Consider the following 19,565-nt stretch of genomic DNA (forward strand, 5'->3'; position numbering starts at 1 on the left):
TGTTGAATGGGCTGTGAGGGCCCAGGTTTGTAGCGCTGGCGAACGCGGCCTCCGGGGGCGCAAGGCAACAGCAGCGGTGGCGACCAAACGGGTGTTGGAGTTGGCGGCGGCCATGGAGGGCCTGGCTGGCTATGTATACAAGGCGGCCAGCGAGGGCAAGGTGCTGACCCTAGCCGCCTTGCTTCTCAACCGGTCTGAAAGCGACATCCGCTATCTGCTGGGCTATGTCAGCCAGCAGGGAGGGCAGCGCTCTACGCCCCTGATCATCGCAGCCCGCAATGGCCACGCCAAGGTGGTGCGCTTGCTGCTGGAACATTACCGGGTGCAGACCCAGCAGACTGGCACCGTCCGCTTCGACGGGTAGGTACTGCCCACCTCCGGCCTCCTCTCCTAGGCGCGCGGACCGGCCCGGCCGATTCTTGGTCCCTCCCCTCCCCCACGCTTTTCATGGAGGTATCACTTGTCCCTTTTTGTACCTCCTTCCGCCCCATTCATGCCCACTTCACCTTCCAGGACTAATACTCCATCCCATGTTTTGCTGCTTATCCTCATCGGCCTCAGCATCTTATTTCCTCTGTAGGTAAAGAGCCACGCCCTCTGTTTTGATGTCTAATAGTTTATTCTTCTCTGGATAGTCTGTGAGCAGGCAGTATGAAGGAGGTGGCTGCCTTTTCAGGTTTTGCCTTGATCAGTACCGAGGTTGTAACCTCGAAATGAACGAGGTCAGCAGTTAACATGGAAGACCTGATGAGTTATTCGGCCAGTTTTTACCCCTTCAAGTTAGTGGGCCTGTGAAGCCCTCAGTGGCTTTGCGGGGGCCTTCGTGTCAAAACAAGCCCCTGGAGCCAGCAGCAGCACGGCTTCCTGAGGGCTTGGTCTCGAAGACATCCCCAGACATGACTGACTTCCCCATTGCAGGGGGTAGATACATTGGCTGTAAAAATGGCACTGAGCTGGGTGTAGGAGATGATGCCATGGTGAGATTACGTGTTATCCGGTGATACTGTGGGGAAGCTTTATAATTTACTGTTTTTCGTGGTGGGGAGTTCAGAAATTCATATTGTCAAAGTTAAAACTTGCCCTTTGGGTTTAATTGTACCTTTTTGGGGGCATGCTAATGTTGAACAGACAATTGTCAGGTTTGACATTATTCCCTTTTCTGTGCTGGATGATTATAAAGTGTTTTACAGATTACAAGTGCATAAGGATTTTGCTTCATTGATTACATTTGTTTTTGTTGACTTGTGCCAGAACTTAAGCTGTTTTAATATTTTCTTTTGAGGTAGGTGTAGTCCAAGCATAAAGATAACGTATTTCTCGTTTTGGTGATTGAAAACTGCTTGGTTAAAACATGATTAAAAAATCACTTCTTGAAGATAACTAGGGCATTGTTGAATTTTGATTGATTCTTTTTTAGGTTTAAATAAATAAAGGCCTTTCCTTCTGTTTTAGATGAGAGGAAGATATTTGAGAGTATTACATTTTAATGCAATGATAGCCCATGGGTGGTGGTTAATCTCTGCTACTACCTATCTAGACATTAAGGAAATGATTTTTTTCATGTTAACCAGAGATGGCAACCTGATTCATGTTTGCTTTCCCTACTGGCTTCTGTAACTCCCTGCATTCCCAAAGCCTTTCCTGTAGCCAGAGGAGTGAAGCAGATAGACCCTGAACTTCCTGCACCATTCCATTTGTACAGGCACAGGCATCCACTGAGAGAAGACTCTGCAAAAACAGTCCTTGGGAACAGTGCTGCTAGTGAGCTGGCTAAGGCCTATTTGGATGGGGGAAGAATAGTGGGGAGAAAACATAGTTTCCTAAAGCATTTGGAAAGGCTTTGCTTTACCACTGTCTTTCTTAACTATCAAAGAGAAAGTTATTTTGAGATGGCAAAAAAGACCCTGCAATGATTAGAAATTGAGCCTATTTTGTGGCTTATCTGGCCCAGTAATCTGCACTGGCCTGTGAAATTAAGGGGTTCAGTGAGCAAACATTTACTGAACACCTACTGTGTGCCAGGCTCTGTGGTATTAATTGGGTAGGCAGAGATGAATAACATACTGTTCCCACTGTGGAGGAGGACAGTCTAGTAGGAGGGGGAGAGAAATAGATATATCAATGAGTAATTGCAGATGCTATGCCATTTAGAAATCTTTTGGACTGCTGAGGAGCACAGGAAGAGGAGGCGCTCAGCTTTGTCTGGGGGAATCAGGGAAGGCTTCATAGCTGAGTCTTAAAAGGATCGTAGGAAGTGAAGAAGAGGGTCAGCAGCATAATGTATTTGCAGTGACAAGTGTTTCAGTGCAGTTGCAGGAAGGAATTCAAGCCAAGGAAATTAAGACTGAGATTTTGGGAGACAAGAGGGGTGGAGGCCAATTTTGATGATCCTTGTGTAAAGTAAGTATCAAGAGTCAGACTGGTGAGACTCAAGCCCCACACATTTCTATCATTCGTGATTTCCTCTGAGCCTTCTTGAAGCTTTTTTGTTTATGGATTATTACAGTTATGAATTTATTAATGGCTATGATAAAATAGTTTAGTATTTATTTTATTTATTAAATGCCTATGATGGGCCCAGCCCTGTGCCACATTCTGTGGAAGATTCAGAAAAAATGTAAAGTTCCTACTTTTGACTAACAAAGGAGAATTGAAGTTTATGGCCACTTTTCTGCCCACTCACAGGACTCGGAGATTATTGTGCAGCTTATCCCAGTCATTGTAGCATTTCAGAACTAGATAAAGAGAGTGTTATAGTAAATGTGATGATTTTACTTTGCGCTCATTCCAGACATTGTGAAAATGTTAGCCTGAGGTGTTCACAGTATGAAGCTCACTCATCCCTTAGGGGCTGGCTTTTTGAGCTACTTAGTCAAACTCCCATTTTTATTTATTTTTGCCTATTTTTTTAAATTGAATTTATTGGTGTGACATTGGTTAATAAAATTGTATAGGTTTCAGGTGTACAATTCTATAATACATCATGTGTATATTGTTGAGTGGTCACCACCTCAAATCAAGTCTCCTTCCATCTCCATTTATCGCTTCTTTACCCTCTTTTGTCTCCCCCTATCCCCTTTCCCTGTGGTAATTACCATACTGTTGCCTGTGTCTATGAAGTGTTTTTTCTTTTCTTAATCCCTTCACCTTTTTCACCTGTGGTACATTTATACAATAGAATATACTATCCGGCCGTGAAAAAGGAAATCTTACCCTTTGTGACAACATGGATGGACCTGGAGAGTATTATGCTAAGTGAAATAAGCCAGTCAGAAAAAGACAAGTACCATATGATTTCACTTATGTGTGGAATCTAATGAACAAAATAAACTAACAAACAAAATAGAAACAGACTCAGAGACAAATAACAGACTTACAGCTGTGTGTGTGTGTGTGTTGGTGGGGGGGTGTTTTGGGGTTTGGGTGAAAAAGGTGAAGGGATTAAGCCAAACCCCCATCTTTACAGTCCATTGACATTTGAGACCCATGGCCAGGGGGAACAAATAGTGTTTCCCAACTTTTAGTTACTTGTGTACCATCTTCATAATTTTTTTGCCAAATTGTTTACCACCTCTTCTGTTATTTGCCTAATATTAAAAACAAAACAAAACACAGTCTCACTTCTTAGCTTTATCCTAAGCAATAGTATCAGTATAATTATGGGCTTGACATTGTATGTTTTGTGTGTGTGTGTGAAAGAGAGAATTAAATAACATTAAAAATGTTAAGAAAAGGTCTATGTTCTGTCTAAAAGCTTCTATAATACCGTAGGAAACAAAAGTAGATTCATCATAGAGCTTCAACAGGGAAGGATTACCCATCCAGGTGAAGTTCCATGATGATACTTGAGTCCTTGTTCATATACTGTATTTAGGAGTAACATTTGAAATTGTTTTACTTATGGCTTATTGTTTGAAGGCTAAAATGGACACAGATGAGTGGATAAGAAGAAAAGTTACATGAGTGGGAATGAAAGAACCTTTAGTTGGAGAATGGGAAGATGTTAAGAATGTTACAGAAATGGAAACAGAACAAAGGCTAGGTGTCATGTGACCACGCAATTGGCTTGAGTGCTCAGGGCCTGACTGCTCTGTGCCAGAATTTGTAGGAACCCCTATAACTAGGAGAGGTTTGCTGACATAGATGGGAAGGAGAACAGGACCTCTGGGAATTCTGAGGCTTTTTGTTGAGTGCTTTTACTTTTAAAGACAGTGCTACTGCCCTAGCTGGTTTGGCTCAGTGGATAGAGCATCTATCAGCCTGTGGACCAAAGGGTCCCGAGTTCTATTCCAGTCAAGGGCACGCACCTCGGTTGCAGGCTCCTGGCCCTGGTGGGGGGGGGGAGGGGCATGTGGGAGGCAACCAATTGATGTGTTTCTCTCACATCGATGTTTCTCTCCGTCTTTCCCTCTCCCTTTCACTCCCTCTAAAAATCAATGGAAAAATATCCTTAGGTGAGGATTAAAAAAAAAAAATAGCAAAGGAGTGAGGAATAAGATATCCTATGAGAAGAAACTAAATGAGATGAATGACAAAAAAAGAAAAAAAGAAAAAAAAAAAGACTGTGCTACTACTCACATTTTTTTTTTTGTTTTGTTTTTGTTTGATTTTTTCTTATTTTTTTTTACAAACCCTTGTGTCGAGGGCTGACTTTCAATAGATCGCAGCGAGGGAGCTGCTCTGCTACGTACGAAACTACTACTCACATTTTTAATGAATGTCCAGGTAGAGGAAAGGCATGAGAGTCACATCATTTGACTTCATTAAGAAGTCATTGCCAGTATATATTTCCAGGAGCTATGTTTGATCTAATAAATGATTTTAAGGACTTTGGTTAGGATAAAGTGCTGATTATTTACATTTAATGAGTTTTTATTTCCATTTCAAATGCTTGAACCAGACATTTTTTATTTCAAATTGAACCAGAAAATGGTTAAGCTTAGTTTTATGAACAGAAATGTTATCTTTTATTGTGAAGTGTTTCCATCATCTGATGTATATATTTTGTATAAAAAAGTGAATATCAGATTATAGTTTCTTGATTTTTTAATATGAAATAATAGAAAGTTGCATTGCAGTTTTGGACTGAGTCTAGAAAGATCATGGTTTTATAGAGTGCTTCTCCTATAGGCACTAAGTAAATATTGCATTAATTTTATTATATTTTTATTTTCTGTTATTAATGTGTTTAGTATTTTGTTTGAGGCAGTGTATGCTTATAATTTTAGCTGAATTTTATGGAAAAAGGAATGTCATAGATGTTAGGATTATAATTCTTTTTAATATCTTTAATATTTTTGTTTATATGTAGAAATTAAAATTTTACTACAGCTAATGTTTCTGGAGGACTAGTCATTTTATAATACACCAGAGGTCCGATGCATGAAATTCGTGCATGAGTAGGCCTTCGCAGTCGCAGCGGCTGACTCGATCCCTCCCTTGATCCCTGACAGCCGCGGCTTCATCTGGAAGGTGGTCCCGACGGCCATTCGGTCGATTTGCATATTATGCTTTTATTATTATAGATTGCAGTGAATTTGTTTTGGTGATAAACTATTTAAGGAATTGTAATTGTCTCAGTGAAAATAGGTAATGGAAATTTTTTTGAGGTAGCTTGTCACAAAAAATACAGAAAAATGGAAATTATTAAGCTATACCAGGAAAAGTGTTAAACTATTGCAAAAACCAAGTGGAGTATATACTTATAATTTAATTTTTTCTCTTACACCATTCTTGGGAATTTGAGGGAAGAAAAATAGTTTAATCATTTTTTTCTCTTTTTAAGCTTTAAAATGGGGTCATATTTATCTTGTACTGTTATTTCCAGAGTTACAGATAAATGCATGTGAATGCCCATTTTAATGTAACATTTCTTAAGTTTTTGGTAGTTTAGGTTCATGTTCCTGGCATAATAATTTTACACTTAAAAATTTTTAAAAATATTCTCACCTGAGGATATGTTTTTATTGATTTTAGAGAGAGAGGAAGGGAGAGAGAGAGAGAGAGAGAGAGAGAGAGAAACACTGATGTGAGAGAGAAACATGCATTGGCTGCCTCCTGCACACACTCCTGACTGGGAATCGAACCTGTGACCTTTTGGTGTATGGGACGATGCTCCAAACAGTTGAGCCACACTGACCAGGACAAAAATTTTATACTTTTATTTATTTCATTTTATTTTATTTTTTTTGTTGTCTAAAGTTTTACATTTGTCTTCAATAATTTCATACTTTTAAAGAGTGCAAGAAAATATTGGAACTATGTAGATGTAACTATATATTATTGTGTGTTAATTTTAGGGTAGATTATATAATCAGGTTGAAAAATGCTTTTTAAATTGAAACAAATGTAATGGGTTATGATTTCTTACAATGGATGCATTTTATAGTTTCCAAAGTACTCTTTTATTTTTAACCTCATAAACTTTTTAGTTACATGTCTGTAAAATGGGCATATTAATAGTATCTACCTCATAGGGTAATAGAGAGGAGGTTATTATGAGAAATAAATGAGATATATTAAGCACTTAATACAGCTTGGCACATTGAAAGTATTAGCTATTGGTGCTCATTTAAACTGTTATTCTTTAAAATGATTTGTGCCTCTTTTTTGTTTATAATTATGCTTATTTTTAGTTAAGGTATAACATCTAGTATGGTGCATAACTCTTAAGTGTACAATGTGATAAGATTTTAATATGTTTACATATGTGTAATCATCTTCTAGATCAATATGTAGAACATTTTTATCATTCTAAAAGTTTCCCTTGTGTCTTTTCTCAGTCAATTCCTCTCCTTTCCCATCCCTCAAGTAATGATTATTCTGCCTTCTATCACCATAGATTAATTTTGCCTATATTTGAATTTCCTGTAAATAAAATAATAACAGTATACTCTTTTCTGTATAGCTTTTTTCTTTTTTTGCTTAACACGGTCTATAAGATTCATCCATGTAGTTGCATGTATCAGTAGTTTGTTTATTTAAGGCTTTATAATATTCCATTGTATAAATATATGGCAGCTTATTTATCCTGTTGATGGATATTTTGGTTATTTCCAATGTTTGACTGTTACGAATAAAGCTGCTTTGAAAATTTTTGTATAGGTTTTCTGGTGGACATTTGCATTCTTTTCTTTTCAGTATATACCTGCTATGGAATTGTTGGGTCATAGGATGGATGGATATATGTTTAACTTTAATAGTTATTGCCAGTTTTCCCAAAGTGGTTCAAGCAAATTACATTTCTACCAGCAATGAGAGTTTGTATTGCTCCACACCCTGGCCAACACTTAGTATGTCATGTCAGTTCTTACTAATTTTAGCTATTCTAGTGGGTTTATATGTTGGTAACTCCTGGTTTTAATTTGCATTCCCCTGGTGAATTATCTTGAACATCTTTCCATATGTTTGTAGTCATTTGAGTATCTTTTGTGACCTATACTTGTTTAATCTTTTCACCCATTTTTTTTTTAAATCCTTACCCGACGATATTTTTTCCATTGATCTTTAGAGAAAGAATGGGAGGGAGGGAGTAGGAGGGGAGAGGGAGAGAGAGAGAAACATTGATGTGAGAGAGACATATCAAGTAGTTGCCTTCTGCACGCATCCCAACCAGGGCCGGGGATCAAACCTGCAACTGAGGTATGTGCCCTCGACCGGGAATCAAACCCTAACCCTTTGGTCTGAGGGCTGATGCTCTGAGCCAAATTGGCCACGGCATTTTCACCCATTTTTTTAATTGGGTTGCTTGCTTTTTCTTATTGAGTTGTCATATACATCTAATACAAATGTCTTCTCCCAGTGAGTGGATTGCCTGTTTTCTTTGCTTACAGTGCCTTTTGATAAGGAGAAGTTTTTAATTTTAATGTAGTCTAATTAATAAAATTTTTTATGGTTATTGCTATTTTTAAAATTTTTATTTCATTTAATTGATTTCAGAGAGAGAGGGAAGGAGTGCTAGTGAGAAACATCGATTTGTTGTTCTATTTTTTTATACATTCATTGGTTAGTTCTTGTATTTGCCCTGACCAGGGTTTGAAACCACAACCTTGCCATATCGGGATATGCTCTAATCACCTGACCTACCTGGCCAGGACTGGTTATTTGCTATTTTTTCATTCTGTTTAAGAATTTCTCATCAACCCTGAGGTCATGACGATAGTATTTTTTTAAGAAACTTTTATTGTTTTGCTTTTCATATTCTAGGTCAATGTTACTTCTAATTTTTGTGTATGGTATGAGATAAGAGTCAAGGTTAAATTTCTCCCCTATACAGGCATCTATCTAGTTGCTTCCAGCACCATTTGTTAAAAAGACCATACTTTGTACCTGAATTTCACTTGAGCATTTGTCATAACTTAAGCATTTGGAGTTTTTGTTTGTTTGGTCTATCCTTGTACTAGTGACACATTATCTTAATTACTGTAGTTTGTCCTTCAACTTTATTTTTCTTTTAAGATTATCTTGGTTGTTCTAGGTCCTTTGCATATCTATATTTGTAGAATTGGCTTCTCAATTTCTATACACATGTGGATGCATCTGCTAAGATTTTGATTGCATCAAATCTATAGATCATTTGAGGGAGAATTGATATCTTAGCACTTTTGAGTCTTCTAAACCATGAACATGGACTATTTCTCCATTTATTTAGGTCTTTAATTTATCCTGAATGTTTTGTAGTTTTCAATGTAGAGGTCTTACACATTTTTTCATTAGATTTATTACTAGATATTTTTTGGTGTCTGATATTTTTTTTTTGACAGTGAAAGAAAAATTTTGAAGTTTGTGTTAACCATGACAATAAAAATGTAATAAATGAATTTTAATTAAATTGTTTGCAGAAGTACAGTTGGAAACCACTAAAACATATGTATGTAATGTCTTATTTTCTTATTCATTCTTTAGTTTAAAAAATTAAGTGGCACTTAAAAAATAAAAAGTTTGAGAAGGCTTCTAAATGTTTTTGAGATTTATCTCAAAATTTATCTCAAGATTTAAAATGCACAGATCTTAAGTGTGCAGTTAGGTGAGTTTTTTTCCTATCTACCCATGTAGCTACTATCTAGATCATGATATAGGGTATTTTCAGTAGCTTTAAGCCTCTTCCCAGTCAGTCCTACATTCTTCCTCATAGGTAACCCTATTGAGTAACCCCATGAGAAGGCTTTGCTTATAAACATTTTGTGTTATTATTTGAAACTGAAGTGATTGCTTTTGAATTATTATCAGTGGGTTTTTTATATTAAGCAGAAGTAATAGATGGCATTGTTTTTTGGGTGTTGTTAATTGGGGCTAATCTATGACATTTATATTTTACCAGGAGGACTGTACTCTTTCACTTCATGGGAGGTATAGTTTGAGCTGTGTTATAAGGTTGTATGATGAGAAACTCACCAGTCAGGTGTTTGGTAATTAATTGCTTTAGTGAATATTGCTTTTGATTGACCTTTTTCTTTAACTTTCAAATAGGTATATTTAGAGGTTGTAGCACAGTAGATTTAACTATCTCCAGCAAATATCTACTTTTAGGGTTGATAGTAATAGGGTGAAAAGTTGGGAAACTGAAGTTGGGAAAAAAATGAAATGAAAAAGTGGGAAAGATTGGCTTCCTAGCAAGCTAATTTTATTTATTTATTAAGTATATTTTTATTGATTTCAGAGAAGAAGGGAGAGGGAGAAGAGATAGAAACATCAATGATGAGAGAGAATCATTGATTGGCTGCTTCTTATGTGCCCCACACTGGGGATTGAGCCTGCAACCCGGGCTTATGGTGTGACTGGGAATCAAACCGTGACCTCCTCGGTCATAGGTCAACACTCAACCACTGAGCCATGCTGGCTGGGCCCTAGCAAGCTAATTTTATATAAGTTATGAATCTGGCACATATTAGACACTCAGTAATTAAGTGGTGACTGAAGCCACAACGTCCAGTCATAAACTGAAGGTCAGGAAAGATGCCTACTTGTTTTTCAAAAAGTACTAGTTGTTTGCTGTTGTTAGTATTTTCTTCTCCAGTGGCGTAGTTGAGGAACACACATAGAGGCACAATATGCACACACACACACACACACAATTTTTTAATAGTTATTGATTTTTAGAGAGAGAGGAAGGGAGAGTATAAAATCAGCTGCCTCCTGCATGGCCCCTACTGGGGATTGAGCCGGCAACTCAGGCAGGTGCTCTGACTGGGAATCAAACTGTCAACCTTTCGATGCACAGGAGGACACCCAACCAACTAAGCCACATCAGCCAGGGTTATACATATATATATTTTAAACTTTTAAATTGGAGTATAACGCCCTGGCCGGTTTGGCTCAGTGGATAGAGCGTTGGCCTGTGGACTCAAGGGTCCCGGGTTCGATTCCGGTCAAGGGCATGTACCTTGGTTGCGGGCACATCCCCAGTGGGGAGTGTGCAGGAGGCAGCTGATTGATGTTTCTCTCTCATCGATGTTTCTAACTCTCTATCCCTCTCCCTTCCTCTCTGTAAAAAATCAATAAAATATATTTTAAAAAATTGGAGTATAACATAGAGAGACAAATACATAAAAGTACATATTTACAAAGTCCCCTTTGTGCTTCCTGTCATTCATTACCTCTTCCTAAAGGTAACCAGTATCCTGACTTCTGACACTACAGATAAATATGTAAATGTAATAATACAGTATGTACTATGTTCTATTGACTGCTTATACTCAGCATCATGTTTATGTGATCCATCCATTTTGTTGTGGGAGCAGTAATTGTTTCATTCTCTTCGCTGTATTAGAGTACGTATAATATTTGGTTAGCTTAGATAATCTTAGGGCAAAGTTATCTGCTTAAATACTTTTCTCTCTAAAGCAGTTTCTAACACAGTGTAACCTTAGAGATTGGGTGGCTTTCTTACTGACTTACTGAGAGAAGCTGGTACCTGGGGGATACTGGGAAGGAGGAACATGCACATGGCCGTGCTCTTAAGAGCTAGTGTATCAGGATTTACCCCAGCATGTAGCTGAGGCCGCCGGGTTTGGAAGGCGTGATTCAAGAGGGATTTAAGCAGCCTAGAGCTCCAGAGGGGGAAAAGGAGCTCGGCTTAACCACAGAGATGACTTAACCTTTTGCCCTAATTAAATATATATATTAAAGCAGTGGTCGGCAAACTGCGGCTTGCGAGCCACATGCGGCTCTTTGGCCCCTTGAGTGTGGCTCTTCCTAAGCCTTAGGAGTACCCTAATTAAGTTAATAACAATGTACCTACCTATATAGTTTAAGTTTAAAAAATTTGGTGCTCAAAAGAAATTTCAATCGTTGTACTGTTGCTATTTGGCTCTGTTGACTAATGAGTTTGCCGACCACTGTATTAAAGAGCTAGTGTATCAGTGTGGTAGTAAAGAAGTTACATATCTCCATTTCCTCTATCTGAAATTTATTTACTTTTGCTAGTAGAAAGTTGGTGATGTTTTGAAAAGTGTATATGCTTTAGTAGTAACACTAATAGCTCACGTTTATTGAGCTCATACTAGTTACAGGTTCTATGCATAGTGCTTACTTAAATTACCTGGTTTTATTTTCACCAAAAATAATGTTTTATTAATATTCTGTAGATTGAAGTTTTGGTCAGTACAAATGAATCCATTCTTTAAATTTATCTTTAAATTTATGTGGCCTCCATTTTCTAACTGTTGTTCTTTTCATGAATAATAGGTATGTCATTGATGGTGCCACTGCTCTATGGTGTGCAGCAGGAGCAGGACATTTTGAAGTTGTTAAACTTCTAGTCAGTCATGGAGCCAACGTGAACCATACTACAGTAACTAACTCGACCCCTCTGCGGGCAGCTTGCTTTGATGGCAGACTGGACATTGTGAAATACTTGGTTGAAAATAATGCCAACATCAGTATTGCCAACAAGTATGACAACACCTGCCTAATGATTGCAGCATATAAGGGACACACTGATGTGGTCAGATACCTTTTAGAACAACGCGCTGATCCCAATGCTAAAGCACATTGTGGAGCCACGGCATTGCACTTTGCAGCTGAAGCTGGGCACATAGATATTGTGAAAGAGCTGATAAAATGGCGTGCTGCTATAGTAGTGAATGGCCATGGGATGACACCATTAAAAGTGGCTGCTGAAAGCTGTAAAGCTGATGTCGTCGAACTGTTGCTCTCTCATGCTGATTGTGACCGAAGAAGTCGGATTGAAGCTTTAGAACTCTTGGGTGCCTCCTTTGCAAATGACCGTGAGAACTATGACATCATGAAGACATACCACTATTTATATTTAGCCATGTTGGAAAGATTTCAAGATGGTGATAACATTCTTGAGAAAGAGGTCCTCCCACCAATCCATGCTTACGGGAATAGAACTGAATGTAGAAATCCTCAGGAACTGGAATCCATTCGGCAAGACAGAGATGCTCTTCATATGGAAGGCCTTATAGTTCGGGAACGGATTTTAGGTGCTGACAATATTGATGTTTCCCATCCCATCATTTACAGGGGAGCTGTCTATGCAGATAATATGGAATTCGAACAGTGTATCAAGTTGTGGCTTCATGCCCTGCACCTCCGACAGAAAGGTAACAGGAATACCCACAAGGATCTTCTTCGATTTGCTCAAGTTTTCTCACAGATGATACATTTGAACGAAACCGTGAAAGCGCCAGATATAGAATGCGTTTTGAGATGCAGTGTTTTGGAAATAGAACAAAGTATGAACAGAGTAAGAAATATTTCAGATGCTGATGTCCACAGTGCTATGGACAATTATGAATGCAATCTCTACACCTTTCTGTATTTAGTGTGCATCTCCACCAAAACACAGTGCAGTGAAGAAGATCAGTGCAAAATTAACAAGCAGATCTACAACCTGATTCACCTTGATCCCAGAACTCGGGAAGGTTTCACCTTGCTGCATCTAGCTGTCAATTCGAATACCCCAGTTGATGATTTCCACACCAACGACGTTTGCAGCTTTCCAAATGCACTTGTCACCAAGCTCCTGCTGGATTGTGGTGCTGAGGTAAATGCTGTGGACAATGAAGGGAACAGTGCCCTTCATATTATTGTTCAATACAACAGGCCCATCAGTGATTTTTTGACCTTGCACTCTATCATCATTAGCCTAGTTGAAGCTGGCGCTCACACTGACATGACAAATAAACAGAATAAGACTCCGCTAGACAAAAGTACAACTGGGGTATCTGAAATACTACTTAAAACTCAAATGAAGATGAGTCTCAAGTGCCTGGCTGCCCGAGCAGTTCGGGCTAATGACATTAACTACCAAGACCAGATCCCCAGAACTCTTGAAGAATTTGTTGGATATCATTAAGTGACTGGATATGTAAAATTGTTTAATGTGGTGCTAAAAAGTAAAGAACTTTAATCACAGACAATAGAATTATGTGTTCATAAATTCTACTTTTCTTTCCATTATTACCCTTTCTCCCTACCCATCCTTCCTTAGTTCTGTATTTGGTCTTCTAGCCTCATATGGTAATTGATTTCAAATACACTTTAAACAAAGCCACATTGTTTAGGTGTAACTAATCTAAGGTGTTTGAATATTGGTCACTTTAACTACTTTTCTTTCTTTTTTTTTTTAAGGAATGAATATAAAATGTTTTGTTTATGTAACAGAGAACATTTCTAATTTGAAGTTGATAATGTTTGAAAAAATTGCCTACAAAAGTATTTCTGTTAAGCCTTTGTTAGCATGTTATTCTTGTAGCAGTTCTGAGGATTTCATGAAGAAAAACAACTAAAAGTGAACATTAAAAGTAATGGGATACCCAGGTGTTCTGCACATGCCAAACTGCTGTAGGTAGTTTTCACTCTTCCATTAATTATGTGGAGTGATACAGCACATTATAACATCAGGAGGATTTAAAAAAATATAGCTGCAGATTAATCTGAAAAATATGCTAACTTAATAATAGTTATACATTTATAAAGTTAAATCAATTGAAATTATTGCATTATGCTGGGTGGTATATACCAAGTAGTAATAATCTTAAAGTGACTTTTCAGAAAATATTGATGGACTGTTTGCCTTTAGGCTTTGAATTCTAAAATTCTTTGAAGTCTCTGTTTTAATGTAGTTTATCTAAATTGCAGCAGTCTGCATTTGACTCAGCTCTCAAATATGTAAAAATTATGAATGCTGTGTTTTCTTATGAAACAAATTGTCACATATAGTTACACATTCTATTTTTTTTTTCTTTCCTCCTGTGTGGTAACTTTTAAATTTGGAAACTACTTTTCTAGCAGGCATTATTTGTGCCTCCCTATTAAGGTGTGTATGATAGATGAAAGGAACCAGGATCTTTTAAAATTTTTTTTTCACTTTATTTAGTCTGTGATAAGAAGTAGAAAAAAATCACTAGTGTGGTATAGGGAATTAAATATTTTTGATGATGAAAAGAATTTGCAATGCCACTTTGAAAGATAGTTCTGTTTGAGAGCTGCACATTTTTCAACCACAAAATGTCACTTATTCCGACAGGTTGTACAGAGGTTTTTATGTTTTTTGTTCTGTTTTGTTTTGCTTTAATGGCAACATTTGAAGTGTAAGACTAAAAGATTGATCTGTGATTATCTTTTAAGCATCACAGAAATTCAAGCAAAGCATACACACCTATTTTTATTGATGTTAAAAATGAGAAAGAAAGTAAAATTAGCTATATCTGTATTTTTCTCTCTAGTGCCAAATGAATGCCTTAGCTATTCATAGTGCATGGTACTGTAATGAAGACCTACAGCTTTTTTGTTTCTTTCATGAAAAGCATTATAATGATGTAGCAACATCAGATATAAACTTAAAACCTGTAAGGTTTCAATTAACATTTTATGTATGGAAATTGCTTTGTGAAGTATAAGAGAAAGGTTGCAGTTGGATCAGTATAAAACATAATGACCAAGCCAAAATCAGCACCTAGGGCCTTAAATAAAATAGCGATACCCCACAAAATGAAATACTTTGAAGGGTGGGAGGGAATGGAAAGGGGGAACTTAAAGAGCTTTTCCCCCAAGAATGCAAGATACTTTTACAGCTACTGTAGTTATACTTCGTGTGTCTTCTTGCTTCAGTTAGGAATGTTTTGATGGTTAATTCTGTCATGGTAATATATTTCTTGTTTTTCTAACCTGAGTTTTTACAAGGAAGATTGGTTTAAAGGGAGGTATTTGAATGAATCCTAATTTGAAAATTACTGGCCTTGATCCCCCTGGTGTGAGTCAAGGAAATACTGAACCTTGCTCTTGGCAACTGTAATGGACTGAAAGAGAAAATGCCCATCCTCAAGGTGAGTGAATCACACCTTTCTACAGCTCAGATCAGACCCTGCGTTTTTCAGACTTCAAGGCCTGCTTATTGACAGTCTGAGGAATGGCTGTGATACATGGTATTCATTTGGTTTCATTATTAATGTATATGATTTTAAACACCGAAACTTCAAATATCAGATAATGTTGCATGTTTTAAAAATCATGTCATCCCTTTGGCTACCCAGGACCAATACTCTTAGATATTGCTTATTTGTAAAATGAAGATAATGATATGTGTACATATTTACACATCAAAATTTAATGATGCTGTTTTTGAGAAGGGAGGACTGAATGCTGGAGAAAGTAAAACTGCTGATTGAAATGCTGACAAAGTTGGAGAAAATTTGAAGACAGTGGAATAAACTATGAACTCTGCTGATGGTAACTGAGATTTTTTTTTACTATAGTATAGAAGCACATGTGTACTACATTGCTAAGGGCCTGATTCTGTCTTGTAAAATCAGATATGTTTTGTGAAACACCTGTATAAAACCATTCTTGAAACACGATCTACATGCCTGTTTTTTATTTGTTTTTGGTAGAATTTAAAATATGTTTAGCCAAACCCTTCCCAAACTTAAGTTTATTTGTTTTTGATTTTTTTTTTAAGGAAAATAGGTAAAGAAAGGTGATAGTTCTGTATCTCAGCTCTCTGAGAACTCTAGACTGTCTCCATTTTCCAGCTACTTTTGTCATTTTATGTTTCTTATTGGTAGGATTAAGCTTTGGATTGTAAGTCTTCCTTGGTAGCATTACAAATTCAATCAAAACTTCTTTGTCTTGCTCATAACTGTCATATAAATTTGGTTGACCTAGAGGCCCAGGTGGATGAATGCCTGGGCAAACCATGTGAAACTTGCTTGGTTTTGTGCTTTTAGTAGAGTTGGTAAAATGGGTTTTTGAGGTTAGGTAACTAACTCAAGAGACGGGCAGCAAATTCATCCCCTCAATTGATAAAGACGGGGGACATTTTTGACATAGAATTATGACACAGCATTGTTTTTTTCAGTTTACTTTGGTTGCACAGTCCCACTACCATAAGATTCTTTGCTGTGAGAACTTCAAACAAATTCAAAAGCAAGCTTTGGTCTTGCTTATTTCTGGGAAGGGTTTTATTTCGCGATACTAATTGTTGATTAATAAGTGGTAATCATGAGAAACTTAGGTGTGATAGCACTGTGTGAAGTAAAATATGATTTGGGGGCAGTGGATCCCTAAATAACTGCATTTGGCAAGTGTTTTTGAAAATTGAAATCCCAAGGGAACAACACTCTGTCATTGCATTTGAGGCAGCTCCTTATGAATAAGACCATTTTGGATTATTCAGGTAGAGCATTTGGGTGAGGAATGAGTTGCTTGACCTTGGATTACAGTTTGCTGGTTTTAGAAGCAGCTGGTGATTAAACTAGTGAGTAGATGGATAAAAGTGTAACGACTTGTTTTTATGGTAGGTTTTCTGTAAAAGTCGTAAATGTTCCTTTTCAGGCTAGTCAGATGTACCAATGTACGGATGACTATTCTGTTTTTCCTCACTAACTATACTGTAACATTAAAATGGGTTAAAGAAATCCAAACTCTGTCTTTTGCTCTCTGACAAGTTACTAGTTCATAGATTTTAAGCTGTGTATCCTACAGTGAAAATGCACAGCTCTGCTCTGGACATCCTCTCTAAGAAGTAGAAAGCTCCTAACTATGTATGGCACATTGCAGGGCTTTCTCATACATGTCTGGCAGATTTGTCCACATCTGCAGATGGGCTGGGTTTTGTAGCATCCCCACCCCCAAATATGGGATTTGAAATAAATACTACACAATAGTGGTGATAGATATATTACTTTTTAAAACTGTAAAGTAATTGTGGTCTCTAGTCCTAGGTTTGTGGTGTGTTCATTTGTATTAATGTGTAGGGAAGGGACACATTGACTTGGTTATGGGGAGTGTATCTTGATATGTGTGCAGGGGTGAGTATTGCTAAACTATTAACAGCTTTTCATTTAGGGGTGAGTCACGTGATGAACGGCCCAATCAGAACAATGAAGGAACGAAGATGCAAGCTTTGCCAAGTGATGAAGTGAACAAGGTTTTGTATGTTTTTAATCAGGTGTTGTAAAATTTGTGCATGGCTTTTTTATTGTTGCATAGTAATTGGTAGAGGAAAAAACATGAGGGGAAAAAAAACCTCAGCTTTGCTAACCAATTTTTTCAGAGGTACATAGTTGGGGAGTAAAATCTGACTGGCTTTAAGTGTTGAAAGTTTCCATTTTTATAATATTCATCCCATCCTGCAATCCTCCATGTAGAGGAACTAAATGGTTGTATTCTAGTAATTCACTGTGATTTATAAAAAACCAGTGATGTTATTCTATTGTGCACTTTTGTCAAACCATTTACGTGACTTTAATAAACTTAGTAAACTTGCTGACTGCACAAGAGGTCTCGTAGTGATTTATATATTGCATGACATTTTCTATTTGAATTTGACATGTGGAATCATTTTTAATTTCGTGGCAATTTATAGTCCTAATAGCTCGGCTAATTTGAAACTAACGAAATTGCTATGTAAAAAGAAAACAATGGTGTTTGTGTTCAGTAAATGTTTGAAAAAAACAAAACAAACCAAAACGACCTTGAAGTTTGTGTCTTTATTATCAGTGTGCCTTAGTTGAGCTGCTCTTTAGTTGAATTCATTTGAAAAAAGGTTGTCAGTTATACATATGTATGGGGGGAAACTTCAGATAGTAAAGAAAATTTAAATAGTTAAAGCAGGAAAATTCCCTTCCCATGTCTCTCTGCCTCCCATTTGGACTCTTCAAAGGTAATCACCATAACTGGTTTTTTGAGTAGCTTCTCAGAACTTTTCTGTGCATATGTGTATTTATTTTTCTTTTCATTTTAAAAAATACACGTGGATTTTATCTTTCCTATTCTGCATCTTGTCTTTTTTTTTTTTTTTTTTTTTTTAATTGACTTCAGAGTGGAAGGGAGAGAGAGAGAAACATCAGTGATGAGAGAATCATTGATTGGCTGCCTCCTGCACGCCCCTCACTGGGGATCGGGCCTGCAACCTAGGCATGTGCCCTTGACCAGAATTGAACCTGGGACCTGTCAGTCTGCAGGCCGACACTCTAGCTACTGAGCAAAACTGTCTTGGGCTGTATCTTGTCTTTTTCAGCTATATCATAGACATTTTTATTTTTTATTTTGGTAAGTTTAGATATAAAAAACAAAACTTCATAGCAATTAATTCTATGGGTGGACCTACAATTTATTTAACCAGACTTTATTGTTGAACTTTGAGATTTTCAGATTATTTATATTCCAAATAATGCTTCAGTGAACATCCTAATATATTCTATTCATAGAACAAATTCATTACTAGCACTGGAGTTTCTGATTTAGTTACTGAGTATATAAAATCTTGTTAGAAGTTACCAAATTGCCTTCTATCTGCCTACACCTTTATTGACACCAGATATTACCTAATCATTTAGTTTTTGTCAAGATGATTGATGAAAAATAGTATTTCATGGTTTTGATTTGTGTCCCTTTGTTATGAGTAAGGCTGACCTTTTCATGTATTTACTGACCTGTATGTTGCTTTTTGGGTTGTCTTTTTCTTGTTAAATTTTTTTTTGAAAGTTTAAGGAAAATTTCTGTCAGATGCCACAGTTTATAGTTTGTTTTACTTTAAATATAGTAGTTTTTATAGCAGAAGTTTACATTTTTATGTAGCCAAATTTGTCTTTTATAATTTGCTTGTTGTAAGGTGGTTCCATTCCAAGATCATAAATCTTTTTTTTTAAAAATATATTTTATTGATTTTTTACAGAGAGGAAGGGAGAGAGATAGAGAGTTAGAAACATCGATGAGAGAGAAACATCGATCAGCTGCCTCCTGCACACCTCCCGCCAGGGATGTGCCCGCAACCAAGGTACATGCCCTTGACCGGAATCGAACCTGGGACCCTTCAGTCCGCAGGCCGACGCTCTATCCCTTGAGCCAAACCGGTTATGGCCATAAATCTTTTTTTAACCATGTTTTCTTCTAGTTCTTTACTGGCTTTTCCCTCCTACTTCTCTCCTTCCTCCTCCTCTTTCCCTCCTCTTCCTCTTCAGGTGGTTCATAAAGCTTGTTGGCAAGCTTAGATAAATCATGTTTTCTAATCTGCCTGTGCTCTGTAAATTTGGTGTGCTTAGTCCATCCCAAGATCAGGAATGGGGTTTGCTCCTGCCTCAACAAGTGGGAATAAA

At 37.2% G+C, this 19,565-nt stretch overlaps 1 protein-coding gene across 1 annotated transcript; it reads left to right on the plus strand.

Moving 5' to 3' along the window:
* The first annotated feature begins 6 nt into the window (after nt 1-6).
* FEM1B (fem-1 homolog b (C. elegans)) lies at nt 7-17,742 on the plus strand. Its single transcript, XM_005862086.2, has 2 exons — nt 7-360; nt 11,686-17,742. Exons 1-2 carry the CDS (start codon nt 113-115, stop codon nt 13,319-13,321), a joined length of 1,884 nt encoding a protein of 627 aa, XP_005862148.1. The 5' UTR covers nt 7-112; the 3' UTR covers nt 13,322-17,742.
* Nucleotides 17,743-19,565: the final 1,823 nt, after the last annotated feature.

This window comes from Myotis brandtii, unplaced genomic scaffold, assembly GCF_000412655.1.
Source record: "Myotis brandtii unplaced genomic scaffold, ASM41265v1 scaffold160, whole genome shotgun sequence".
NCBI lineage: Eukaryota > Metazoa > Chordata > Mammalia > Chiroptera > Vespertilionidae > Myotis > Myotis brandtii.